Source organism: Aulostomus chinensis, chromosome 9 (assembly GCF_037954235.1).
Source record: "Aulostomus chinensis isolate RoL2024-O1b breed Wild chromosome 9, RoL_Achi_v1.0, whole genome shotgun sequence".
NCBI classification, from domain to species: Eukaryota; Metazoa; Chordata; class Actinopteri; order Syngnathiformes; family Aulostomidae; genus Aulostomus; species Aulostomus chinensis.
This window is the reverse complement of record NC_141328.1, coordinates 17,068,210-17,095,500: the sequence shown is the minus strand read 5'-3', so window position 1 is coordinate 17,095,500 and position 27,291 is coordinate 17,068,210. Positions and strand designations below refer to the sequence as shown.

Genomic DNA, 27,291 nt, shown 5'->3' with positions numbered 1-27,291 from the left:
GACCGCAGCTGTAATTTCTCACCCCGCCGCATTTTTGGCTTGCCTTTTATACCTTATTTCAAGCTACCAAACATTACCAAACAGTGCTGTCTACCAGACTCATGAGTGTCTCTACTTCAGTCTGAAGTTTTCTTCCCTGCTGGCTTGCGACTCTCCATGTTGTAAACTGTTGTGGTGCGGCTTCCAACTCTTGTATTTATAAATGGTAAATGGACTCAATTTTATATAGCGCTTTTCTACCTTAGCGGTACTCAAAGCGCTTACAGTGTCATCTCATTCACACGTTCACACACACATTCACACACTGATGGTGGAGGCTGCCATGCAAGGCGCCAACCTACTCATCAGGAGCAATTATGGGTTCAGTATCTTGCTCAAGGACACTTTGACATGGTCACCGGGGTCGAGGATCGAACCAGCGACCATTCAGTTGCTAGACGGCCACTCTACCCCTGAGCCATGCCGCCCAATTGAGTTTATAGAGGTGTGGTTGTAATTACGATAGATTTCAGCCGCCCGATTTATCAACAGCAGCTCGTTCGTATGCGATTGGTTTGATACACGTTTCGTAAATCACACACGAGTCCTATCGTACGCTGATTTCTCCGCTCATGTTTGCGCCGGTTTGTACGCTTGTTTGACAAATGAGGGCCAGTGTTTTAAAGTACGCATTAAAAGCAATTTTGACTTTAATGTTGACAAAGTACCTCCTATTTGCACTATTTTATGTTGTTGTTTTTTTGCTGTCGTCCAGTAACAATTATATACAGCAAGGACTCAGTTATGTTGCTATGTGGTTGTTTGTGTTGCAGCAGATTTTCAAGCACTACTAACAAATTAAACATAGACACAAAACATACAAAGCTTTTGTAATATTGTTCTGTCCCTTTGTAAGCAGAGACAGGTAAAATAAAACAGTTCAAAGAAGTACAACTTTATTTCCCAAATTATTCAACTGACAACTTGGGGGCAGGCTAGCTTTGTGACATATTAACCAATAACTGCATTCAAATTTTCCAAAAAGAAAAAGCAGACCGAACAGTCTTCTTATCCAGTACCTCTGGAACACCACAGGGTGTGAGAAAGCACAACTTAACTTTAAAAGAGTTTCTTTTTTCAGACATAGCTTACAGCCACATGTATTAGATTAAAGCATCTTGGAATGGAATATCACTATTATTTACAAAACCATTAAAAAGAAGAGAGATGTCAGGGTAGTTCTCTGGTAAGCTCTGTTCTGCACAGCTTCTCAGCTCCAAAAGCGGACTCCCAAGTCAGTGAGGATCCCAAGTCTTGCTCATACATGTTTGAGGAACTGCTGGCATGTGCTTCTATTGTGGCAGGGACACGAGCTAGGCAGCCACCTGCTCCCGGTGCATGGGGTATTCCACGACCTAAGACATGGAATTCACGCAACACTGGTAAGGTTGAATGGATTGGGAGTGGAAAAAAATTGATCAATGATATTCCTAAAGAGCAAATAATCAGTTAAGCATACCTGGGATCATACCTGTACATTCCATGAATGCGCCACGATCAAATCCTATTTGGTTTACTTGACATGTCAGATTTGAGACACAGAATCTTGTCAAGTTTTCCTTCATGTTCACCTCAGGCCACAACCTCTCCACTCGAAGGTTCTGTTGATCAAAAGTCCAAATGATAGATAGATAGACAATGATTGACCTTTCGTAAAACCCCGCCCCCAAACTGTCACTGTCCAATCAGCAACATCCTAGCAACCGTTACTAGTAAACAAGGTCCGACAAGCTGCGGACCTCGAACAAATGGTAAAGCGATGTGCCTATGGATGACGTAAAACAGACAGTAGGTACCCCACGAGTTTGGCTGGTGGGGTCGTGTTCCTTCCCTTCCCAAAGCCGAAAACACAACAGCAGCAGTGCCTACGATGGATGAGACAGTGTGGACGGCCCCGCTCCCAGTTGAATGTCTCGAAAATGAACAAGCATGCATACGCCTGCTCCAAGGTAAGGCTAGGCTAATTCCACAGCCATAGCTAGCTAGCTGAGGTCTAGCTAATGTGTTGTCTAGCTCTAGTGGCGAGAACATCCACAAAAGCAGATGTCATATGGTTACTATTAGCAAATATTGTATATTACTTGATATCATTGGCAGAATGCAGGTAGAGATCATGGGGTTTCTCTGACTTCACTTGAGACCGTTACGCTACATCCTCAACAGTTGTAGTGGCCCCTTCATTGCACATTTCAATAATCTGAATATATCCCTCCGCTGCATACGGTTACCCCTTTTGCCTGGAGCATATAATAATAAAAGTCTTACTCCAAAAAGAGTCACTAACACACACAGGTATACTTCTCCCAGCCATGACATATGTTGACAGGGCCTAAGGAACCATCTAAAACAGCACCTCTGATATATTGATCATACTAAAAAATAAATAAGGAATTTTGGAATTTTGATTGACTGTCAGCCTCAATATATTCACAAACATTACCCGACGCCGGAATTCATAGTCCGGCTGATGGAGCTCTCAGGGTTCTTCCAACTCGACCTTCTCCCGCATGCAGCCCCAGTGAAGAGATGGCCAGTCTTGAACTTCCGGCCATATGATGGTCCCATCTCTCACAGGATTACACATTTACTGGCAATAAATATAAATGTACAATATTTGAATATTCTGTGGAAATCTGAATGATAACTTACCTCACGTATAGATTGAATCAAAGCTCTCTCCAGCTCTGTGTCTGAGATATGGCTTTATCTCCTCAGAACAGACTGAGCACAGAATCTCCCAACACTCATTTCTGAGCACAGCGGGATGCCCACCTGCTGCAATGTGCAGGAAATTTCTGTGTGTGCCAACCCGCTGTTTAACAAGTCTTTGATCAAAATAGTGTGTGGTTCCACCGCCTCCATGGTAGCCGACTACATTACTCAAACTACCGCACACTGAATCATTTCTGGGTGAAGTAAACCCGACCAATTAATTATCAAAATCAAATTCAGTCCCGTGGCCCGTTTTTCCATTTCATTATTTTAGATCTGAGCCTAAAATTGAAATATGAATTACCAGGCTTTTTTGTTTTGTTTTTTTGGCTCATAATAAAAAACAAAATAAAATAACCAGTCACTTTCTGTTTTGTTTCTTTAATTTTTTTATTACTAATTGAAAATAGAACGAGTGATACATGGATTATGTACAATTTGTAATTTTATGTTTGTTGTTTTGTACCTGCTAAGGCAACATAGATGCCCTTATCATGCTAATAAAGAATTCTGAATTGAAACTGAATATGACCATGACAGTCGCAATTGTGTGGCTCCAGCGTGGCTATTTCACCCTCTATGTCCCTCTCACACACTTGGGACATACTGTTGACAAAGCGCGCCCATCCCCCCACTCGGGCAGGTAATTCACTCGTTCCTCAGGCAAATCAGGCTGCTGGCTGGCTGGCGTAAATAGAGATCAGTAAACAATAGCATGCCTATTATTCATTGTTGCTCCATGAACGTGCATCTGGTACAACTGGATCAGTTACTCACCGCTCCATGTCTCGGTCCACTCCTGCAAGAAACTCTTCAATCTCTTCATGGTCGACCTCATGCTCCTGGTCCGAGACGGACCACTGAAGTGCCATTCCAGCCACTTTATCTGTGGGCAATTGTTTTCTGGCCATCTTTTCAAATATCTCTTTTTCACACACACGCACGTGACTGGCATCTACTGCTACAACACCGGCTGCGTCCCTAATCCTGTGCTTCCACCCTGTCGAGCACGCAAAATCAGTATGTGAGACTTTTTTTAATGCGTCCGAACCATTAGTATGTATTCAGGAGTATGCACCCTCCATACGCATTCCCTAGAAATTTCTTAGTGTGTATTTACACGAGCCAAGCACAGATTTCCCACAATGTGATGCGGCGATGTTTGGACATTGTTGCGCGGGCGTGACGTCACATTATTTTGTTATCACGTGACAAGGCACTAAAGTAGGCAATAGGTTTACAGTTTCTTATGAATGGTAACGCTAAGCACGCTACTTTGGATGGCTGTTACTTTAAAAAAGTACACACACCTCTGGTTCATACCAAAACGTGTCTTCCGTTATACTAATGTTTTTAAATAAAATAACTATGAAATTACACAAGTATATTTCAATGTACTGCAAATGTGTCTAATTTAATGGGTAGACATGCCAAATATAAATTACGTCACCTGAGGAGGTCTGCTGCGGTAACTGTGCTCGATATTTTCACAAGATATTCCATATCTTTAAGACAAAGCATTCAGTTATTTTATAGTTTATTCTTTATTCATTAGCCTACTTCACATTGTGTGGTTTTATCAGTAGTATATTACATAGAACTTCGTAAATCTTCCCTGAGGATGGTGATTGATGTCAAAAAAGTGTTAGCTGTACTTGCCTTTTTTCCTCTGAATAGAGGAGTATCTGTCGATGTAGTTCCCTGCTGGAGTCCCGACGTCTATCATGCTTTCTTCTTCTGTTTCTCGTTATTGTGAGAAGTTGAACAGGCAACAAGAAAACGGCACAGTGAAGGAGAAAGGCCATTTTTTCCCGGATCAGGTACACAGAGAGGGTGCGGAGCGGTGCGCTGCTGCTGCCGCTGAAGCTACGGTGACGGGAGTGGTCACCATGGTAACAACTCAGCAGCAGGAAGTGCCGTGTGCAGTCCGAGTAGTGCGTCCGAATTGGTGCATATTATGGAGATTCACTCAAAATTGTGCCGAACCTTTGTGTACTTTTTGAGTATATAGTATTTAGTATGGACGCACCGACTGTTTTCTTCGTCTTCCTTTTTAATTTTTGGAGTGATACTGCAGTCCATTGTATTCTTTCAAAGTAAACATACAAATAAATTAAAAATAATAATACAAAAACAAATACAAATAATACAAACAAAATAATAATGATAAATAAATTGCATTGTTTTCATTATGGCAATACTATTTTAAAAAATTCTGGATGGATCAAAGATCTTTTGATCCATCTGTATACATTTTAACATATCCATAAAAAGATGAATTTAAATATCCTTGGCAATATGCTGCAAAACTTAATTCATTTGGATGTTCACTCTTTCAATAATTCACTATTAACTTCTGATGATGGAAGAATCCGGGGGGCGAAGTACTTCATGTCAATAAAGGACTAAACTTTAGCTCTTTATCTCCATATTGTTCAGCTGAACTATTCATGTGCCAGCCAAACCCTTTTGATTCTGTTCGGTATTCCCAGCAATCGTTAAGAACTGAAATCGCAGGTTTATTCATACTTCCCAGCAACCTGACTGTACCTTAAACTTCTTCTGCTTCTATGAATAAAGCACTTGTTGGGGTTGTTTTAATAGCTCCTGAAGCAATTTTTATAGCTTTGAACGGAATCCTTTCAAGCTTTCTTAAAGAAGTTTCACAGGCTAAACGATAAACTGCACATCCATAGTCTATGGTAGATCTTACCAGAGCTCTACATATGTACATCAAAGACTGCCTCGCTGCTCCGCAACACTGTCTATTGATCATCCTCATTAAATTTAACGCTTGTTTTACATTTCGTTTCAATATGCTCAGTGTGATATTCCCATGTAAGTCTTTCATCTAACCACATCCCCAAGTACTTCTGTTTCTTCTCTCTTTCAATCAACCGATTGTACATCAGGCGGCACAGTGGTGCAGTCGTTCGTGCTGTCCCCTCACAGCAAGAAAGTTCCGGGTTCGAGCTCGGGCACGAGATCTTTCTGTGTTGAGTCTGCATGTTCTCCCTGTGCCTGCGTGGGTTCTCTCCGGGTACTCCGGCTTCTTCCCAGTGGGATACTCTAAACTGACCGTAGGTGTGACTGTGAGTGTGAATGATTGTTTGTCTCTATGTGTTGGCCCTTTTCTAAACCTCTGGTAGTTTACCCTCATTCCAAATCTCACTGAATAATTCAAGAATCTTTTTTTCCAAAACTTTATCAGGTAGATTACTAATCATTACATAACATATATCGTCACAACCTGGAGAAGCGTATTACTTAAAAACCGTTTTAAGTTCTGATAAGCTAAATTCAGTATCTAACGTAGACATATTTTCTTCTCTGGGTTTCAGAATGTCTATGTTAGCACTCAGAATCGCTTCCTTTCTTTCCCTAAAACACTCATCCAAATGGTTGCCTTTGCAAATCTCTGCAAATTTGTATCTAAGCAAGTTGGCTTTTTCCACTTCTGATATTGCTTCCTTTTGTCCTTCTATTAGCGCAGGTATATGTGGAGGCTTGTATTTACCTACCATCTTTTTGACCATTATCCACATTTCATTCGGTGTAGTTTCCCTTCCAAAAGTTGAACAAAATTGCCTCCAAGATTCCTTTTTTGCTTCTTTAATGACTTTTAATGACTGTACTGGCAAAAGCTTTTTTTTTTTATAGTCCACATGTTTATCCATTGTTAGTGTTATACGCACCATTTTAAAAGCTCCGTTTCAATCTTTGACAGCTTCTGTACATTTCGAAATTCCACCATGGGACGTTAACATTTCCCTTTGCCTCATATTATTCGGAAAACTCTGACTTGCTGCTATAATGATACGCATACATACCTTATGATTCATTTCATCAATACTCAGGTCTGATTCTTCGGGAATTTCCCTTAATCCACCTGTAAACCATTCAGCAAACTTCTCCCATGTTGCCTTCTTAAAACACCATTCATGATGGGCATACATTTCATCAACCTTAATTCAATATCTATTTTACATATTATTGAGAAATTTTTTGCTTCCAGTACTTGCGTTCTGATCAAGAATTTATCCTGGTTCCTTTTCCATGATTTAGACACACTAGCATGCTATCATTTCTCATTTCCTCCAGTACCTCACCATTCAAATCTGTGTTCTTACTTCTCCAGAAGCGATTGTGTGCATTAAAAGCTCCACACCATCTTTCTCTTTGACTTCTCTCACTAATACGTCCCATAGAGTCATTTGTTCATGCATTACATGGGTTAAAATAATTAATGACAGTTAATTTTCCTTTGTCTCCATTATAAATTTCAGTAACCACATTTTCTTGTTCAGTCGCTGTATTGATGCGCCTGAATACCCCTTCTTTGGTTAGCTTAGCTAGCTATTATGGTGCTGGTGGGCTTTTCTGTTGCAAATGCAACTGGTGATAACACTAGAAGCACACCCTACCCCTATCTCGTCATCAAGATGATACTCAAAAACACCAAACTGTAAAAAATCGGCACATGTTTATGATCCAGTGATTGTAAAATATGATTTACTCATTTACACAGTGGAATTAACTCCAGGGTTATTTAACAAAAAAAATCACACACACACATTGTTTTCAGTGTCAACCCAACAAATTTGTCATGACGATGCGTTTAATCATCACATGGTGGATCGTTATTAGTAGTCAAGGCAGAAGTGTGTTGGTTTTTCTGCCTGTGACCAGAGAAATTACATTTTGTGGCATTAGAACCTTCTTCACATTCTTAGAGCCTTCTTCAAATTTCTTCAGTCCCCATGAGGATTAATTGAAATAAGTGAGTAAAACCATCTCTCTCTCTTTCTCGCTCTCTCTCTCTCTTTCTCTCTCTGACTCACACGCACACACACACTCACACACACACTCACACACACAAACACATAATATGCGCAGCCCGATCTCTAATAAGTTTCAGCTTTTCAGTTGAATGATTGGGTGTGTTCAGGGACACAGAGAGATAAATCTTTGGCTGTTACCATGGAAAAGTCCTCAGACTCTTAGATTTGTGAGGCCATTTTTTTTTTCTGATTCTGATTATGTCAGAGATGGAGAAGCATTCATGGAGGTTTCAAGGTTTACACTTGTACAGCATCACTTCTGGGGACTTATCTTTATTTCCTATAGCGCACCAGGAATCTATGTTATCCCCCACATTGTTAATGGAAAGTAGTTTCAGTGTAATAAAGAAAAGCCTGCCAATGTTGTGCTGAATGGACACAAAGCAGTCAGTTGGATTTTTCTATGTATCAATTTATATAAGTAAGAAGATGAGGTGACATTCATAGAAAACTGATGTGAGGCATTCATCAGGCTGTGGCGAGAGAGAAACGGATTCAGTATTATTATTTACAGGGGAGGCACAAATTACTCAAGCCTATTTGTACATGAGTATCTTTACCTCTACTTCATTAAACATAAACGTTCTGATTCAAACTATTTACTCCTCTAAAAGTAAATTAGGGCAGCACGGTGGTGCAGTGGTCAGCACTGTCGCCTCCCAGCAAGAAGGTTGTTGGTTCGAGCCCCGGCTCGAGCACGGTATCTTTCTGTGTGGAGTCTCCATGTTCTCCCTGTTCCTGTGTGGGTTCTCTCTGGTACTCCAGCTTCCTCCCACAGTCCAAAGACATCAAGTGTGCAACCAATAAACAGGTTCTAATATATGCTATAAGGAACAAAATAATTCTAGTCAGTGCTACAATAAACAAAACAAAAGAGAAATGATGGTTCCAAACAAGGAATGACCTTCGCTGGAAACACCAATCCAGAAGATTCTCCAAGTGTGCCCTCTAAAACAACAGAAGAATAAAAACTCAACTTAATAGTGGTTCAAATACCTAAACCAAGTAGACGACATCAATAGTAAAACTATGAATAGTTGTCTGGACAGGCAAGGACAAATTTAAAAAAATAATATATTCTGGATCAGTATTGGCAGTCACTGCAGCTAAAGCCATCCGTTCACGCCGCACCGCTCCGTAAAGCAGCATCAGTCAAAAACGCATTCACCATCATATTTTACAGCAATAAAAATAATAGCATTGATGATTCTGTTCACTTTTAAACTGTTCTACTTCCAGCAGACGGGCAGCTGCTGTTTTTGACAGTTGACTGACACGGTGTCGGTTAAATATCTGATGCTGCTACTCTTCTCCTGACGCCTCACCCGCAACATGTTCCTCACTAGCCTTGGTCTGAGGTCTCCAGCTCATCTGTCTTCCTCTGGTGGATGTCTTCTTCAAGCTTCTTAACATTTGGCAGGGGTCTTCTTCCTTTTACGCTCTGGCAATACCAATTAAAGTATCGAGCCTGACGTGATTATCGTACCAAGCAGCCAAATGGAGGTCAACTGCAGCCCTAATGTCCACCGTAGAGGTTCATAACTATCTCAACTGTTGCATGCAAGATGGTCTCCTATAGAAGTAACACACAATTCTTCTTTTCCATCAGTAAAGTAATATCTTGTTTTGCTACTTTGCTCATGCTAAAAGTAAAATGTGCAGCTCATCCCAGCGTTTCACACTTGCTCGACAAACATCTAATGTGTTCTGACACGAAAGGATTTGTTATTTTCTCTACCGAGTCACATTCATAACGCTCTCCCTTTCTCTCTCTGTAAACATTGACTGAGGAGGACACATTGCACGCACAGAGAAAGAGGAAAGTCAATAGGGACAATATTTATAGGCTGCCTGGATACTTGCACAGTGCAGTGAACTTGCACCCATTCTTTCTTGGTGTTTATGAGTGAGTCCACATGGAACAATGCAAACATGATGACAGATGGTTTCAGTAAAAGGCTTGACCTCACATTACATAACCTACATTAGTTTGGTCTACTTTCTAGGCTCACTGTCATGGCAGAGCTGAGTAAGGTGTTCTACAAAAGAGATTAACCCCAAAAGTACTCAAACAGTTAAATTCTAGATCAGAAATCAATTTGGGGGGTTATGTGATGGCAGTGAGGCGAACTGCCAGACACTTCTAAATCTTCCTACAAATGAAGAAATCTCCATCCGTCCGTCCTTTGAAGTCAAGTCAATTTTCAAGTCGCGTCAATTATAGAGCAAAATCACAACAAAAGTTCTCTCATGACACTTTAGAGCAGCTCCAGCACCACACTCCTTCAGTGAATCTACACCCAACAATTCTCCATGAGCAGCACATCCTGCAACAGCGGCGGCGAAAACCTACCTTTGAACAGGCAGGAACGTCGAGCAGATCCAGGATCAATGGGGACGGACATTTGCTTTTACTGGTTGGAGGAAAAATTCTTTTATCTCCTCGCCAGGTGGCTGAATCTATATGAGAAAGTGCACATGGCCACAGCACAGAGAAATGTCACACACAGAGAGTGGTGGGGCCCAAAAATCCACAGTAATGATTTATTGAGTCATTTTAGACAAAACAAGACTTAAGTTGGCCGTCTTCTTTTCCTGAGTGGAAACAGCAGTGCTACTCTGCCATCAAGACCCACATCGTGGCAGAAGGTGAAACTCATCCGCATCAACATCATGTCTACATTTTTTCACAGAGGTTACAAATCTATGTCGCTGTCGAGCAGCAACCACAACGCTACGGAAACATTTTGCTTATACAAGGACCGTAACGGGGATGTGTCAGAAGCTTCAGCTGATGTCACATGTAGGCTGATGAATTCCATGTCGTGGTTCTAAATGTTATACTGTTTATTTGCATTTTAGTCCAACTCTACTCCTCTATACAGGTCTGGGGTCTGCAGGGTCACAACAAGCACATTTCCTCAGCTCTCCTAAAATGGCACCACTTTACAGTCGGTCTCCTTTTAGAACAGATTGGTAAACGGCTGTGTTATTAATTGCATTGCGTTTTACACTATTAATGAACTGGCAATTAAAAGTTGTAAACAATTTATAACTTAATTTCCCACACATCAATGCACGATCACTATTTGGCAAGATGAAGGTATGCTATGCTGCTGTAGTTTGAAGAGGGGAAGTAGCAAACGTTCTAGCATTGTTGCTCCGTACAGTACGTCTCACTGGCACCTCTCCACGTGAACCCTCACGGCCAGATCACCTTGATCATTGTCAGTCCTAAATGGAGGATGTGCTTGGTTTTAGAGACGATTTACTTTTGGGAATTTGGTCGAGATGGTTTATTTTTTGTCCGTGCCGTAAATCGAGCCTGCAGATATCCCGTGATGCTCTTGGCTGAGCTGCTCCCCCTGGAGGCTCAATGCTAGAAGACGGCATCACCTTTGACCTTTTTTAACAGGGTTTTTAACAGAGTTCCCGAGAGTCACGAACATTTAGGGTCTCGGTAAGCAAACATCGGTCCTGAAGGAGGAAGAGGACGCATCCCTTCCTATTCTGTAGGCTGGTCTGTTTTTTTTCCAACATCATCTTCCAGCATCCATATTAGTTTAAATCCTGCTCTTCCTGGAGTGTGTCGAAGGCCACCCAGTGATTAGTTCTCTTTCCAAGGCCTCAGAAAAGTACCAAATCACTTCATGATACAGCATATATGATGATACATGTGTGAAAGGCGCTTCAGCTCACAGGGTCAGTTTTCTCTCCTCCTCACAAATGCAATACCAGGATTGATTCACTTTTTATCTCCTCATCTGAAATGGTTCTGTCATGCACAATAGGAAGCATTGCTGTATCTCAACACATTCCCCGTATATCTCTCTCTTTTTTTCATTCTGAGAGGAGAGGACATTGTTCAGGCTCTTGAGACTCCAATCTTTTCCTGTTACATAGCGTCACGTTATCTTCATGTCACATTTCGAGATTTTTCTTTAGTTCTTTTTTTATTCAAACTTGTTATAAACCGGCTGCCGCTCTTTCCTTTGGAGGAAGGTTTAAGTCTACATCCAGGGTTTAGCTGCTCTGCAGGGTCTAACAGATGCCTCTAAAGCCTCTCTAAACTAAATAAAACAAATTGGAGAAATAATAGATGCTGGGTCCAAGTCCAAACTCACCTCAAGAATACACAACTACATGTTCTACTCTGCATACCATCCGACCTCCGGATTCTTCATGTTTGACAGAACTTCTATAAGTTTGGGGAGAAGCCTGGTTTAGAGCTTGCTAAGTATGTGCAGAGAGTAAAGACGGAGAGAGAGAGAAGTGGAGCATGCATCACATGCATCAGACCATTTCATTCGAAAGCCATTAAGAATGAGTTTGCGCTATCATTCCTGTGTATGTATTTAGGTGAAGCTTTACAGAAATGCCGAAATGTATTGCATTTATTATTTATTTATTATTTATTTATTTATGTATTGCTGGTTTTTCATGATTAATGACGTAATAACCTCATTAATTCATAAAAACAGGGCAGTTTTTATAACAGAAATTATTTTCGCCCCCCAAAAATTACAATCTTTTTCTGAATTATTTAGGTCATTAAGACATTCATTCAGAAAAAACTCCTTTTTAAAAAAAAAAAAATCCTGTCGTTAATTGAGGGTTTTTTTGGGGGGGGGGGGGGGGCTGTCATTTAATCCAGGAAACTAGGGTTGTGTTCTGAATTCATGAGAATTTTTGTCTTTAAAAAAAATTGCTGTTTTTTTTTCTGTTTTCATTAGATAATGAAGACGCTAATTCAGGAAAAAAAAAAAAAAAAAAGTACGTTGTTTTGTTTTTTCATCAACCAAACACAACATGCTCCTGTACTCAAGCCCTTAGGCGCTCTTTTTTATTTTCTTTTTTCATACCTAACACATTACAGCAGCTCAAAAACAACAATTAGATCCCAAGCTTACAAAAGAGGACGTGTTAACTGCTTTAAAGCCTGTACCATCTGGCATCAGGGGCCCAGACCAATTTGAGTTTTTCAAATTATATTTCTTTAATACTCATTTGAAACTACGTCAATCTCTCTGGGAGGATTATATTCTTTTAACCTCTGATTTTTAATAGTAGCCTCTAGGAACCTGACAGGTGGAGGACCAGATACGACTCGCTCACTGATATATAATGAGTAGAACTGTTGGCAAGAGCAAGAAGGCAGAAGGCTTGGAGAACATCTGGACTTGGAGAAAGAACAAAAATTCTCTTTATGAGGATATTTTTTCAAATCACCCCTTGTTCAATACAAACAGAATTGCCTCTTCTGCCAACAAAATCAATTTTGTTAAACGTGAGGTCACGGCATCTTGAGATTTTGTTTTTCTTTTTTTTTTGGTAGCTTTCATTCATTTCGCAGTATCTGCAACACAGTTGTGTTTTCGAGGCTCATTTTTTTCATTTTTGTTCTGATGAGCTGAAGGTTGGCCTGGATCTCTTTCGCTGGTCAGGATTCTTCTCATTAAATCCTTACCGCAATTTTTAACGTGGTCCGAAATTTTGTATTCAGAAAAACTTATCAAGATGTTTAAAAACTGGTTGAGTTACTTTTTTGTTTGCCAACTTGACACGGCTGCCTTGTCGGGTGGTTTCATGATACATGGAGATTTTAATCAGTTGGCACTCACCTCTGACGCCAAATTGGATTAAATTTGATTCAGCCTCCTTTGGCTTGATATTGAGTCCTCCCAGTCTGAATAGCCTTCGTGGGATTTGTTGACTTCTCAGTCAGTGAAAGCAGTCTGTGTCAGTCAGTTTCAGTACAGCTCCATCGCAAGTTAACATCTCCCCGTGTGAGCTAGAACTCACGCCACAACCTCCCTGTCTTATCTGTTCTGTCACTGTTAGTCGTTATAATTTCCTGTTGGCCCATTTTGTAGTTTCAATATGTTTTTAAGAGAAAATATGAGGGAGAGGTGCAGGCGCTCTTACACGTGAGCGGACAAACATTCCATCTCTGGACAGTACGTCAGTGTACAGACGAGCTAAACAGAGCATGCCCGGCTCTGTTTATTTGCACGCTTAAACCTATTGTCCTATTTGGTACAATAGTTCCTGGAATATTTTCCTGTTTTCAACAGCTGACAAGGAAGCGGGAGGTTGAGAAGCTGCAGATCCTGTCTGATGTACACGATTAGATAAGAAGTTATATTGTCTTTGTACAAATACAATGACATTTGGAGAGCCACTCCAGATGAGAGCAGTTGAAATAAATAAATAGAAAACAAAACATCTGCAATGCACACATACGTCTCATTCCCTACATAATCCACACGTTCACAAATTCATATTACAGTGTAAACTGGAAGCTTATGGAAGCTCACACAGCCATGAACAGGTTCTTGGAAGTGGAGTGAGTATTCATAATGGTTGATAGTGTTGGAGATCTGAGGGCCCAAAGGATAGAAGCTGTTTGTGAGTCCGATGGTGCAGGCTGTTTTAGACCTGCAGCACCTGCCAAAGAGCAACAGCTGCTGCACCAGTGCACGTCGCTATCTTGTGCTTCCATCATGCAGCTTCCCGTACAGATCTCAACAAAAAGGGCGAGGTTTGGATGGAGCTGAGTCACCGAGAAGTGTGTGTTAGTGTAAATGAACAACTTAGATACCATCAGGGTTCGGTTCTCGGATTGTCCAATCATGTATAGTGGTGACTGGATTTGCGATCCCGTCACGCGAAAAGTGAGAGGAGCTAGGTCACTGATGAGCAAGCATAGAGGACAGAGAGGTTGGGTTATTGGCAAAAAAAACAAAAAAAAACACAAATAAAACAGCTACAACCGAAGCATAGTTCCTCATTTATAATCGGTCCAGTGACCAGGGACTATTATTACCGACGGACAGGCAGATGAAACGACGCTTTATTAAACTTAGCAATGTTGCAATGTGACTGTACTTTTCAATGTGTTACATCTGTATAATCTGCCTTTTAAAGTCAGGTGCGATATGAAGCCAGTTATGCTGACTGTCACACAGCCATATTAACGCTGCAGCTTCACCGTCCCTTCGACGCTGCTGGATGGCATCGAGCTAGCACCGCTAATGCTCCTCACCAAAGAAGCCGGTGCTATATTAGATGGTGACCCCTGTTAGTGAAGCCCATCGTTAAAACAAAAATAGAAAGACAGAAAATAAAGACATAATAGCAAGAGGTGAACACATCTCACAAACTTATAAAAAGCCCCTCACTGCTACCAAAGAATGAGGAAGCTAATAGACAGAAGCTCCTGTGTCCATCTGTTGTAATGCTCTCGCTCCTTCTATCACCTTGATAGGCACAGCTCAATGAGACGTGCTCACAGTATTGTTCCTCTCTTCCAACACACACCAACCATGAAATTGGATCCTGTCATCACATGGCGTGATGCAACCTAAACGATGTGCAGCGATGAAAAGGAACCTCTGTTGTTGTCAGACTTTTCTGCTTGTATGCACACGGCCATTAAACCGATGCTACATCATATCAGGCCCTAACAGATGAAACAGGAAGTACAAGGATATGGCAAGAAATGCATGTCACTGGGATACGGCTGGAGCTCAGACCCTTGGAGGAAACCCAGAAGATTTAACCCGTTTCTCTTCTTGATCAACTCCGTTTTTTTTCTTTTTTATCAGACAGGCTGAAACTCTTACGCTGGATATTGAAGTAAACTTCAGTTCTTATTCTGTAGTTTTTCCACATCTGAACTTCTGTTGATTAAAAAAAATAGAGACCAGAAGTTTCTGTCTTTGGCCATTCGTCAAATCTTATTTGAGTTATGATATGGCGCCCCCTAGTGATAAGGGGCTAGAGCTACAAGTCAAAATAGTCAACAAAAAAATCAGTATTTCATATATATATATATATATATATATATATATATATATATATATATATATATATATATATATATATATATATATATATATATATATATATATAATCGCCCTAACTACACAACAAAGTCACACAAAAGAGTCTCACACACCTGGACTTCATGTTATGTTATGTTCATGAAATACACACCACCACCAATTATAAGGCAATTACAATTTAGTCTTCTGTCCTTGAGATTCTGGCTCCAGAAAGGGTTCTAAACTTGCTGCTTTACATTTTCAATCCCTGTCTGTCAATCAGTTGTTGCAGGATATAATTATGTCCTTGAGCGCTCCATTATTTATTTCTGTCAGTTTTTTGTTGTTTTTTTTGTAGCGACTTGCTTGGTATTGCATGTCTCTGTGAGGTAGACTCGAGTGTGGGAGTGTGGGCTGCAATTGAAAAGCCCCGTTTGATTAGAATGACTGTTTTTTTCTCTTTGCATGCATAAATGAATAAATGGTGCATTTTGCAAAGTGATAAACCTGCAGTCTGTGCCGAACTGTCAGACTGATACGTTTTGCACCGTGGACAAACGTAGCTATTACTCATTTTGACATGAGACTGGGTTGGTCTGTGTCACAGTCCACAGGTAAATATACTGAGTTTGGGTTTGCAGTTTGTTGTTGAGTAAAATATTATATATATATATATATAAAAAAATGTTGTTCATATCAAAATTTCTCATCAAAACTCAACTTTTCAGAACTGCTGGAGCTCTTCAGCACATTGATCCAAATCCAGGTGAGATAATTCTATGAGAACACGCTCTGACATGGTGCCAATAAACGTGGTGAGAGTTTTGGACCTGAGTTACGGTAACGTTTGTAAAAGTGATTTCCACTCAAGCTTTGGGACGGTATAGCTTACAGGCTGCAGGAGTGACTGATGATCCAAAGTAGTTAACTACCTCGTTGACTGCTTTGGGTGTTCACTTTATTTTGATGTGTGTTTCTGTGCTGCATGTTATGTCAAACAAAGTAATATCTACCAGAATCCTTGGGTCTGAGATGTTAGAAGTCCATTGCTCCCATAAGGGATTGGTATTTCTGTTTTGGGGGAATAGAATCTTCTAGACACCCAGGTAGCAGTCACATTTAGGCCTCATCTGGGCCTAATTGTTGTTATACTGACCCTGACTGTAATGCCACAATCCAGCATTTTCCTGAATTCCTCACGAAGTAATGAGCAACTGCGGCAATAGGTGTGTTAATGTTTTGAAGGGTGAGTCAAACTGTGGTGCGTCTCCCTCGGACATTCAGGCTGTTGAGGAAAGCGATCATTGAGTGACCTCTGCTGGTCAGTAGGGAGTATTACGTGCTACAGGCGCATTTGTAAAGTTTACTCACGTAACCTGTGATGAAGAGACAACTGCAGTCAGCATGGTTTAATGACTCTTTTTCTTTCTCATTACAACCAACTAATCATCTTTATGGTGCGTTTTTTTAACTGATAGCATGAAGTTGAAGGTTGCAGCTGACTGGATAGCATTCATTTATTCCCTGCGTTGATTCGTCTTTGAACATTTTCTGGTAAAATTGTAGAACGTTCAAAGAAAACAAGAAAAAGACAATAAGAGAGGGTGTTTTGGTTTATCAAACCACAATATCATTTTCAAGCATTTTCATTTCTTTATACATTCAGGCACGGATTATGCGTTCCTTGTGCAATACAAGAGGAAGAGACATGACTTTCCTTAACATTTCCACTAGATGGCAGCATAATCATCCCTCAGGAACTGTACTAACGCTTGTTTGCACACTTCAGTACACACACACGTACACACACACACGAACAAGTTGGGTCAAAATGAATTGAATAACTGCATCATCATTCTTTTTTTTTATTCAGCCACCTGGACTTTATAATTCATTGATTATTTGTCTGTGTCAATTTAATGCTGATGCTTCTCTTCTCTATTACCTCTGCATCAGCTGGCATCTTCACCTTGTCTGTAGAAGGAATCTCAGTCAAACCAAACAAAAGTACTGACGATAGAAACTCAGCTCTACTTGGAATTTAGGTGCAATAAATCTATTTAATATACAACCCACTATATTATGTGTAACTATTTCATTTGATCCTACTATAATATACATATATAGTCAAGTATGACAGAGTCTGGTCACAATTCATAACACAACTTTCACAACTTTTGTAAGTAATGCTTAAACAATTATTCGAATGTTTTCAATCTTGAAAAATGATGAAGTTGAAAAAAAAATCTCCCCAAGATAACCAATAGCAGCACATTACCTGTCAAAATGATGCAATTAAACACTTTTTTCAAAAACATGCAGCCCTAGACAGGCCTGTCGGCTTCTCCTGGTCAGGAATTAAGAGTAGGATGATTTATTGTAAATAAAAGATTTTTTTGAGAGGGATAACCTCTGAAAATATGAGGCTGATTTGTATCCTATGTAGTGCCTCACCTTTGCTTTGGTGACTGGCAAATTCTAGTTACATAGATCTACCTTACACAGATCCTCACGAGCCAAAAACTGCCCCAGAAAAGGTCCTCATACGCCCCAAACCACAGGTTCCTACAATATTACTTCACTTTCAGCATTGGAAAACTTCAGAGAGGACACAGGTCTTGATGAGAGAATGTACTGCGTTCAGTGTAGGTGCAGGCCTGATTAGAGCGGCAGTCATGTGTTATGATTGTTGCCATAGAAACGTAGCAATTTGAAAACGTGGACTTCTTCAACTTTGATCTTCATCACAATGATTTCAGATGTATATAAAGACTCAAAGTTCCTTTTGAGGCCTGTTGGCGACTGTTACCTCAGTAGTCAACTCCTCTTTCGCTGTCTGGAACGAAAATAAACTGATTTGTGGACTCTTACTATGCCTGGCGTGCATTACAAGTTTGCTTCTCGCCAAATCTCTGGCAGGGTGGTGTTGCATGGGGGCCTAATCTCAACGGAAGTCATGCTGAAAAAGGTCATAAAGACACACAAGCTTGACCCCAAACTCTCCAGCCTGCTGATCATCGATAAGCAGACCAAAGAAGGTAAGGAACCCCTCATCCAAGTGTTCTGTTTCCATCTGGGTCAACTGGTTTAGGTTTTCCTAGCTGTCTGGTTCACTGGTGTATAGTGCTGGATTTAACCCCCCAAAAGTCTGATAAAGTGTTTTTAATAGTGGACATGAGACGACTGGTTTTGCCCACACATGTATGGTGATGTGATGCCAGTCTCTCTCACAGCTGCATGGTGAGGGATAACTTCCATCATTTTGCTGTTAGTGTATTTAAAAGTCTGAGAGTCAGAGTGTAATCTGGGGCACAGGGGTGAAATGGAACCCTATAGCCTTTTAAATGAAAATATTCAAACAAAAGTGTTGTCTGAATCGAAAGTATTAAATTTTAAATTACATGTCGGATCAAATTCAGTAACATGTTGTTAGCTCTCTATTATACGGGATCACCCAGGGTCCTTCACCCATACTAAGTATAAAATCGATTTTTAAAAAAAGATCTACATTATTCCTAAAAAAACAAAATAGTAAGGAAAACAAACTTTGGTTTATAATGAATGAAGTTAACAAATGCTGATTTAAAGCAAAGCCCATCGCTGCTAGAAGGTATGATGCTAACGTTAGCTTGCCGCTTCAGGTCTGGTGCTGGTGCTAGTTAGCTACTTCGGCAATGACACTAACATTAGCTTGCTGCTCCAGATCTGGTGCTGTTTTTAGCTTGCTTTTACATGTGTGGTGCTAATCTTAGCTTGGTAGTGGAATTCCGGTGCTAAACCTAAAGTTGCCGCTTCAGGTGTCGTACTAAGGTGAGTTACTTTAGGTATGATGCTAACAGTTGCTTGCCGCTTCCGGTGTGGTGCTAATGTTAGTTAAGTATTTTGGGTGTGATGCTAATTTTAGCTTTCTTCTTCGGGATTGTTGGAAATGTTGGCTTGTTTTTACATGTGTGGTGTTGACGTCAGCTTACCGTTTCAGGTCTGCTACGGATTTTAGTTTGTTATATCAGGTCTGATGCTAATGTTAGCTTCCTGCTATAAGTTTGATTTTCTGCTGCTATCAACTTCTCTTCTGGTTGAAGCTGAGGAGTGTCACTCGCTGATCCACATACATGATTTGTAGTGTCTTAGGGCCAGAACAACATTACTGATATTAATTGTACCAAATTTAGCTGCAGCTCAAAAAGAGACAGTAGCTACAAGTGTAAAACACATGATAAACAACTAACTGACACATTATGACTCAAGAATGTCAGATATATGTGAGACACCTTATTCCCAGTACTTGATGTCATTTAAGAGTAATGTTTGAGTAGGATTTTTTTTTTTTAATCGAGTAGATTTTCTCAATTTTGTGCAGGGTAAACACTTTCTGCATTGTTCCCTCACAGAATACACCAGCGAGGACCAAATTCCTAAAGGGACTGAGGTCATCTTAAAGCGAGTCCCTCCCTGGCGAGCTCAGGTCCCTTTCACCGAGACCTTCAACAGGAGGTAAGTGGTCCGGGCTGAATACTTGTTCTGTTTTATCCTACTATTGCAGAGACTCCAACCACCCTTGAACAGCCTCCACCTGGTGTCTCCACCAAGAACCAGAGCTTCAGTTACACTTGATTCACGTGTCAGTTTTATCAGCACTTAAGAGATCGTTTAAAGATGAAAATGAGAACCAGAAGTATTGATACATTTTGAATTTTCATGACTCTGCATGAGTACATTGTAGTTAATGGTAATGTGAGCATGACGAGGAACATTCGTGATTTAAAATGCTGTCTTTAGAGTCATATACACCTGTAATATTGGACTCTGCTGCAGTTGGATGTTACTCAAGTTGCTTATTTGCATTTATTAAAGCTGAACTATCAAGAGCCATATAGTACCAAAACATTCTTCAGGGTTTGTTCTCTTATTCGCTGTCTTTCATTGACTTGAGCTGTCTTTGAGTCTGTGGATGTGGTAGTTCCAATTAATTCAAGACCTCCTCGATGAACAGTTTGTCCTGTCAGAGTCAGTCAGCATCAACAACTCTTTCTCTCCATGTTTCAGACTGGAATCAAAGCTCCAGCGTTCTGACACCGCTGCACCCCACAGAGCAGTACGTAACCAAACCAATCCCACCATTCATCTTCTACTTAACACAACAGTGGCACAAGTTTAGCATCGCTGTGTGAGACTTGAAGCTTCTGAAATGCCTTTGCATCTCAGATGTATGAATCGTGCAGTGGTACGATTCTCTATTTACATCTCAGTCAGAGGTTGGCGAGATGAATGGTGCTGCCCGTGTCTTTTTCAGTCCTTTACTTCAGTTGGTTGAACCTGGATTAAGTGAGTCAGTGTACAATAATTGCCGACCCTCCCATGCGACCTTTGTGTCTCCTCCCTCCTGTGCAGATGACGATCCTGAATGGTAAAACTGCGTCTGAGGACGACCGAATCCGAGCTGTGATGACGCTCCACCGGACCATGTATGGTGACGTGAAGTGAGTCACGTGATGCTTCCAGACTTCCTCCTTCATCCCCGTTTCTGCTGACTCATCACCTCCTTGCTGTTTTATTTTCATGTTCTTATTCTAACGTATCTCTCTTTCCTATCATCACTCCATCTTCAGCCCAGACTTGACTTTACTACCTTAAATATACGCTGAGGTGTCACCATCAATGGTGGTAGACACGTACTCATGTAATGTTTGTTAACAACACAACTGGATTAATAATGTCACCGTTTCACACACATCTCCTTTGCTCCTCGACACTTAAAGTGTGTTGAGTCATCATAGTCTTCGATTTCCCTCCATTGCTGTCTTTGTTCTCCCTCTTTCACACCTTTAAACTCTCATTTTACTGTGTTTTTTTCTCTTTCTAGTCAGAAGAAGCAGACCTTCCCCTGCTACGGCTGTGGAGACCCCGAGCACGACATCAGGGCGTGTCCCACCAACAGGGTGAGTTTGTCTTTGATTTGATCTCTCAGTGTGACAGACAGCACTGTGCGCCATGCAGCAACATGTTTTAGAAGTTGATTGTCAGCTGTTATGTTCATGAATAACACTGAATGTTGGTGTGTGTACTGCAGGATGGAACGGTCATGGCTCCTGGGATGCCTGCCAACAGTTCATGTGTCCCTGATCCCTTCATGGTCAGGGCCAGCCCTCCCGACACAAGGTGAGCACCAGCGCTAGAGTTCGTGTGTCTGTGTTCAGGTGAATGTTGACTGAATTTTTGTCCGTTAGGATCAGAAGACTTCCTCTAGTATCTGTGTTTGTTAATATTTTATGATCTGGAACACAAGACACAAATCTGTTCTTCGTCTGAAGTTCATATCTAAGTGTCACCATAAATATTCTCTTTTAATTTATGTAGCTTTGTAAAGTCCCTCAGATTGAAAATGTTCTCTAAACACAGTGAAAAGCTACTGTTTATGCATAGGGTGTGTTGTCACTTGTCTCTAGTGTGAAGAGGGAAAAGACTGAGGAGCAGGAGGAGGAGCCTGTACCTGATGACCTCCTGTGTCTTATCTGTGAGCGGCTGGTACGCGACGCAGTGACCACGCCCTGCTGCAGGGGGAGCTTCTGCTCTGAGTGTAAGTCTCTCTCTCTCTCTCTCTCTCACTCACACACACACACACACACACACACACACACACACACACACACACACACACACACAGCATTGGCCAATGTGTTAAGTTTCATTATATCTGTTTATACTGAATAAATCTGGTCATTGTGGATGTGTTCCTAATATTTTGACCATCCTATTAATAAGAATTAGTCTTGGCGTATCTAATAAACGTGCAGGTGAGTGGACGTTGTCCTCGTCATTTTCTGGTGAGATTCGGCTGTCCTGAGCGTCACATTTCCATGTTAACCATCTTCCTGTGTCACTCAGGTATCCTTACGGCCCTTCAAGAGTCAAAGAGACAGGTCTGTCCCTCCTGCTCGAAGTCTCATCTCTCACCTAAAAGCCTGATGGACAACATGTTCCTGAGAAAGGTGAACTACCAGAGAAAGATGAAAGAATGTGTCTGACCAGGAGCTTCTCAGTGTTTGTTGTTTCATGTTATTAACTCAGTTTACTGTCTGTCTGTCCCACAGATGGTGGCTCAATTTAAAGAGGAGACAGGCTTGGCCTCCCGGTCCCCCAGCCCTCCGAGCCCACGCCAGGAGCCCACCAGCCAACAGGTGAGCCTCCTCATAACGAGCTTCATGTTTCTGCATTCTTCAACTTACAAGAAACTCGTTCAGTTCTGGATACAAGCACCAAAATTGGCACATGTGCTCCTTTAGGAGTGGTCTTTTGATCTAAACCGTTAGCCATGTAAAAATTCAAGATAGTGGCCATTTTTCAAGATGGCCGCCTTGAATCTACTGTAAAAACTGTAATAATCGCTCACTTCTTGATAAAAGCACCAGCATTGGCACACATACTCTTTTGGGATTGCTCTTTTGATAAAAACCTGCCAGCCACGAAAAAAATTCAAGATGGCGGCCATTTTTCAAGATCCACATGGTTCTATATTCTCAGGGTGATGGTTGTCTAGTGTCAACTCTTTAAATCAGTGGGGAGTTGCTATCTAGATACTAAGACTCGCACTCCACCTGAAGTGATCAAGTCCGAGTCTTCTTCGAGTGATTGTCATTCTTTCATGTTCAAAAGAGGAAATGAGAACCCTCTCTTCTGTCTAACTGTAACTGCTCGTTCTGTCTGTTCAGGAGAACCAGTCGGCTGAAGAGAACTCAGGACCCGATGGCGTTTCACCTCCACCCACCCTCCCATATCCTTTTCCTCCACCACCTTTCCTCCCACCTTCCTTCCCTCCACCACCTTTCCCACCTTCCCTCCCTCCACCACCTTTCCTCCCATCTTCCCTCCCTCCTCCACCTTTCCCCCCACCTTCCTTCCCTCCACCACCCTTCCTCCCATCTTCCCTCCCTCCTCCACCTTTCCTCCCACCTTCCTTTGCTCCTCCACCTTTATTACCCCCTTCATTTCCTCCTCCACCGTTTGCTCCAGCTGCAGTTCCTCCTCCATCCCTCTTTACTCCTCCAGGCCCTCCATCTTCTGTTGATGATCCCTCCCCCACCCACATTCCCAACCCCGAGAAGCTCAGCCAGCACAGAAGGGAGCGGGGAAGGTAAACAGACCTCTTAACAAAGAGAACTAATATGTAGATGCTCTTTCCTTCAGTTTAGGCTGCACAGTTCAACTGAAACCTGCAGATCTTTGAAATACATGTTGATATTCTTTAATCTGTGTCACTCAGGTTCCAGCACCAAGGACCCAATGGACGCTCAAACTGGTCCAGGACTCCCTCCCGTGCCCGGTCTCCTCACCGCTCAAGGTCTCCTCACCACACCAGGACTCCCTCCCGTGCCCGGTCTCCTCACCACACCAGGGCTCCCTCACGGGCCCGGTCTCCTCACCGCTCAAGGTCTTCTCGCCACAACAGGGCTCCCTCCCGTGCCCGGTCTCCTCATCACTCCAGGGCTCCCTCACGGGCCCGGTCTCCTCACCGCTCAAGGTCTCCTCGCCACAACAGGGCTCCCTCCCGTGCCCGGTCTCCTCATCACTCCAGGACGTCCTCCCAAACCAGGTCTCTTCGGCACTCCAGGACGTCCTCCCAAGCCACGTCTCCTCAGTGGTCCAGGTCTCCTCATCGGTCCAGGTCCCCTCACCGGTCCAGGTCCCCTCACCAGTCCAGATCACGGTACTTAGTCTCTTTTTAATAAAAGCTGTTACAGGTTTGTGAACTCTTCAGGAATTCCAGATGCTGCTTCAGGAGGCTTAAGATGATGTTGCCATGGTAACTGAGGGTCACAGAATAAAGAGCAACACATAAAGTTACAGATTCTTTCAAATACTTTTCTTTAATTCACTTTCTGTTTCTACCTCTGTGCAAGCATGAAGAACAGCCTGGTGGTTTCTCTGAGGGAAACGTCACCAATTACAATAGGAAAGGGTCGTATTAACGGTGTTTTGTTTGTGTTGTTGTTGTTTGGTGTCAGGTTCCACTCACGTCAGCGTCCCTCCAGGGACACTCGCAACCACTGAGCTCCCGCCAACCAACACAGGGACGGATAAGACGGAGCTGCTAGGACACACGGTGTTATGAAGACAATGACAATGCCAAAGAGAGCAATGCCACCCGGACATGGAAAAATTATAGAAGACAGTAAAGAGACTCAAACGTAGAGTTTGAAATATTGTGTGATTATATAAGATTAAAGTTCATGCTCCTATTTGTATATTTGTATCTATATATGTTGTATTTCTTGTCACTGAATGTCAATTTTTTTTTTTACACATTTCTGTTTTGACTTGTGTATTTGACATATTTCTTTTGTACTATTTTCTATATTTTCTGAACTTGAATTGTAGCATCATCCTTCCAGTATCAATGGAATATTTCTGATTCTCAATGTTTTTTGAATTATTCTTCAAATATGAAATGAATCCGCTACACAGAAATGTGTTCTGTCTCGTATTTTTTTTTTCATTTTACTGTTTATATTCTTTTTTCTCATTTATTTTAAGTTTTTGATTGCGCTTTGATTCAAATGGTTTTAATGTTTAAACGTCCACATGTACCACAACAATTGTCAATGTTTCATCATGTTTGTTTTTTCCATGTAAAAAAAATGAACAAATAAAAAATGTATTTCCCCTTCGAGAATCGTCACCTTATCGTGGTGGAGGGGTTTGCGTGGCCCTATGATCCTGGTAGCTGTGTTGTCGGGGGCAACAGCCCCTGGTCGGGTCTACCATGACAAAGTGCTCCCAGGTGAGGGTCCAGACTAAGAACGATTCAGAAAATTCTCTTTACAGGTGGTGATGGAGGTGCAGGAACTTTTCTCATAGGAGGGAGAACGATGGCAACATGCTGCCACTGATAGCTTTTACTACTGAAGCAAAAGCAAAAGACACTGGTAATGGTACTCCTGGTGTACTGGGATGGGGTTCGATTCCCTACAGTGTCCTGCTGACTGTTTTTACATGGAAGCCCAGCATTTCCACTCCAGTGATTGTAGCAAATGTTAGGAATGGTTCCTCCACTTAGCAACAGCTACAGCTTGTAGATGGAAAGCTGAGCCTTTTAAAGCACTGATCAGGAGGGAATTTGGTTGTGTTGATACGCTGATAATGACCTTCTGAACTTGGAGGTAAAAGTACCTCATCTTCACCAGATGTTGCCATGATTTCTGGACACTTTCCCATTCACTACTGAATTCACACAAATGTTTTGCATTAAAACTCAATATTTCCTTTGAAATGTACTGAGGTAAAAGTACAAAGTCCAGTAAAATATGAACACACAGGTGAAGTACAGATACCTTGACATTCTACTTCAGCACAACGCTTTAGTGAAAATACTTTCTTTACTTATGTAACATTAATATCACAAACTATTGGAAAGCAATCATCACATATTAGATCTTTTGCTTGCTCTCATCTTGCTGTAATGATCCATATCTTTACTTTGGTTGAAAACAGGTTTTCACGATTCACATCTCAACCTTTAGCAGTTTACCTTGCACTGAAATGGCTCTAGAAATACAAAGTGAGCTTGCTGTAAAGGTAGGTTGGGTTATTTGTATGTTAGGAGGCTGATACCAATTCTTTATTCTTGTAGACGTTGAGAGTTGTGCATCAGATGCTGAAGGCAGTGAAGGGTGTGAGACAAGGTGAGCTCATAGAGGCAACTTTAAGTTATGACCAGCAATCGTGTGTACCGGCAGTTTCAACTGAAACGAGCAGCATCCAGTACTATCGTCTAGTAGGATGTATCATTACACGTGAGACTATAATCAGGTTGAGGCTAACATAAATTGTGTGTGTTTCATGCTTGTAGACGTGTTCGTAGTTCGTAGTAGTGAGGAGGCTGGGGTGAGAGAAAAGGAAGGGCCAAGTGAGGGAAACGCAGAGGAGTTGTTGTTAGAGGACTCAGGACTGTGGCCAGATGAGCTAACTGCTCAGCAGAGAGATACTGTAGCTTGCGGATTGGCTAGTGAAAGTGTAGACCCGACGAAAGTGGCACCCAAAGACAAGGAAGGAAAAGCATTCCCTAACAATCTTCAATATGTTGTCAGCCAACCGGCATGAGAAGATTAGGGGGGACTGGCTGATTCACGGTGACGGTGCAAAGGCTCTGTTCTGCATCCCATGCCTTCTGCTCTCACATGAGCAGACAAGGCCATCTAAAAATGCACTGAACAGCAAGGATGGACTCAAGTTATCAGACATCAAGTGGCCAAAAATGTAGAGAACATTCCCTGAGACACTCACTCCCCATAAGCGGTGCAATTTAAAATAGAAAGAACTCATTATTTGAGTTGATGAGCACCTTCAAAATCAGTTCCAGACAGAAGCAGAGAAGCACACCAAGATCTCAGAGAGGCTTTTGGATGGAACTCTTCATTTAGCCCCAAAAAATCTTGCATTCAGAGGCAAAACCTCAAATTTGGATGATGTCCATAATTTTCTTGGAACTCTTGAGTTGCTGGCCCATTATGATCCCCTCTTACGCGAGCGCTTAGAAAAAGTAAGACAAAAGAAGAAGGGTCACGTTTAAGTTGTACTTTTTTTTTTTTCCATTCACGCAGAGCAAGTTCATTGGCAAGAGAGTGCTCAACACAATCCTGAAAGAAAGAGAAGACGCAATAGGTTACTCTGTCATATGTGACTCAACAGCTGACATATCTCATATGGAATAGAACGTGCCACTGGTAAGATATTTGCATCACAACAGAGGAGACAGTGGTGTTTGGAGGACAGTTGAGAGGTTTATCGAATTCAAAGATTTTCACAAGAAGACGGGCCGGGAAATTTCTGAAATGTTTCAAGAAGCGTTGAAGTCCAATGGCATACCTTTGCAAGGT

General features: G+C 41.6%; 1 protein-coding gene and 1 long non-coding RNA gene across 10 annotated transcripts; one reads left to right on the top strand and one right to left on the bottom strand.

The window, feature by feature from the left end:
* Positions 1–968: 968 nt before the first annotated feature.
* Positions 969–4,596, bottom strand: LOC147256115 (uncharacterized). 3 transcript variants are annotated; one of them, XR_015117735.1, is made up of 4 exons: positions 3,529–4,596; positions 2,480–3,435; positions 1,499–1,640; positions 969–1,394 (listed from the first exon to the last, which is right to left on the bottom strand). It is a non-coding gene; the product is annotated as an uncharacterized LOC147256115 (long non-coding RNA). The 3 variants fall into 3 exon arrangements; XR_015117733.1 differs by having other exon boundaries at positions 2,480–4,596; XR_015117734.1 differs by having other exon boundaries at positions 1,511–1,640; positions 2,480–4,596.
* A 13,554-nt stretch (positions 4,597–18,150) lies between these two features.
* On the top strand, positions 18,151–25,165 carry LOC147256114 (uncharacterized). 7 transcript variants are annotated; one of them, XM_086212702.1, is made up of 13 exons: positions 18,151–18,456; positions 19,810–19,912; positions 20,465–20,513; positions 20,810–20,898; positions 21,282–21,357; positions 21,489–21,577; positions 21,865–21,995; positions 22,304–22,407; positions 22,510–22,596; positions 23,128–23,549; positions 23,679–23,846; positions 23,937–24,122; positions 24,421–25,160. In XM_086212702.1, exons 1-13 carry the CDS (start codon positions 18,291–18,293, stop codon positions 24,464–24,466), a joined length of 1,716 nt encoding a protein of 571 aa, XP_086068828.1. In that variant the 5' UTR covers positions 18,151–18,290; the 3' UTR covers positions 24,467–25,160. The 7 variants fall into 7 exon arrangements, with proteins under 7 accessions (XP_086068828.1, XP_086068827.1, XP_086068832.1 ...); XM_086212701.1 differs by having other exon boundaries at positions 18,162–18,456; positions 23,679–24,122; positions 24,421–25,156; XM_086212706.1 differs by lacking the exon at positions 18,151–18,456 and adding an exon at positions 18,490–18,658 and having other exon boundaries at positions 23,679–24,122; positions 24,421–25,163.
* Positions 25,166–27,291: the final 2,126 nt, after the last annotated feature.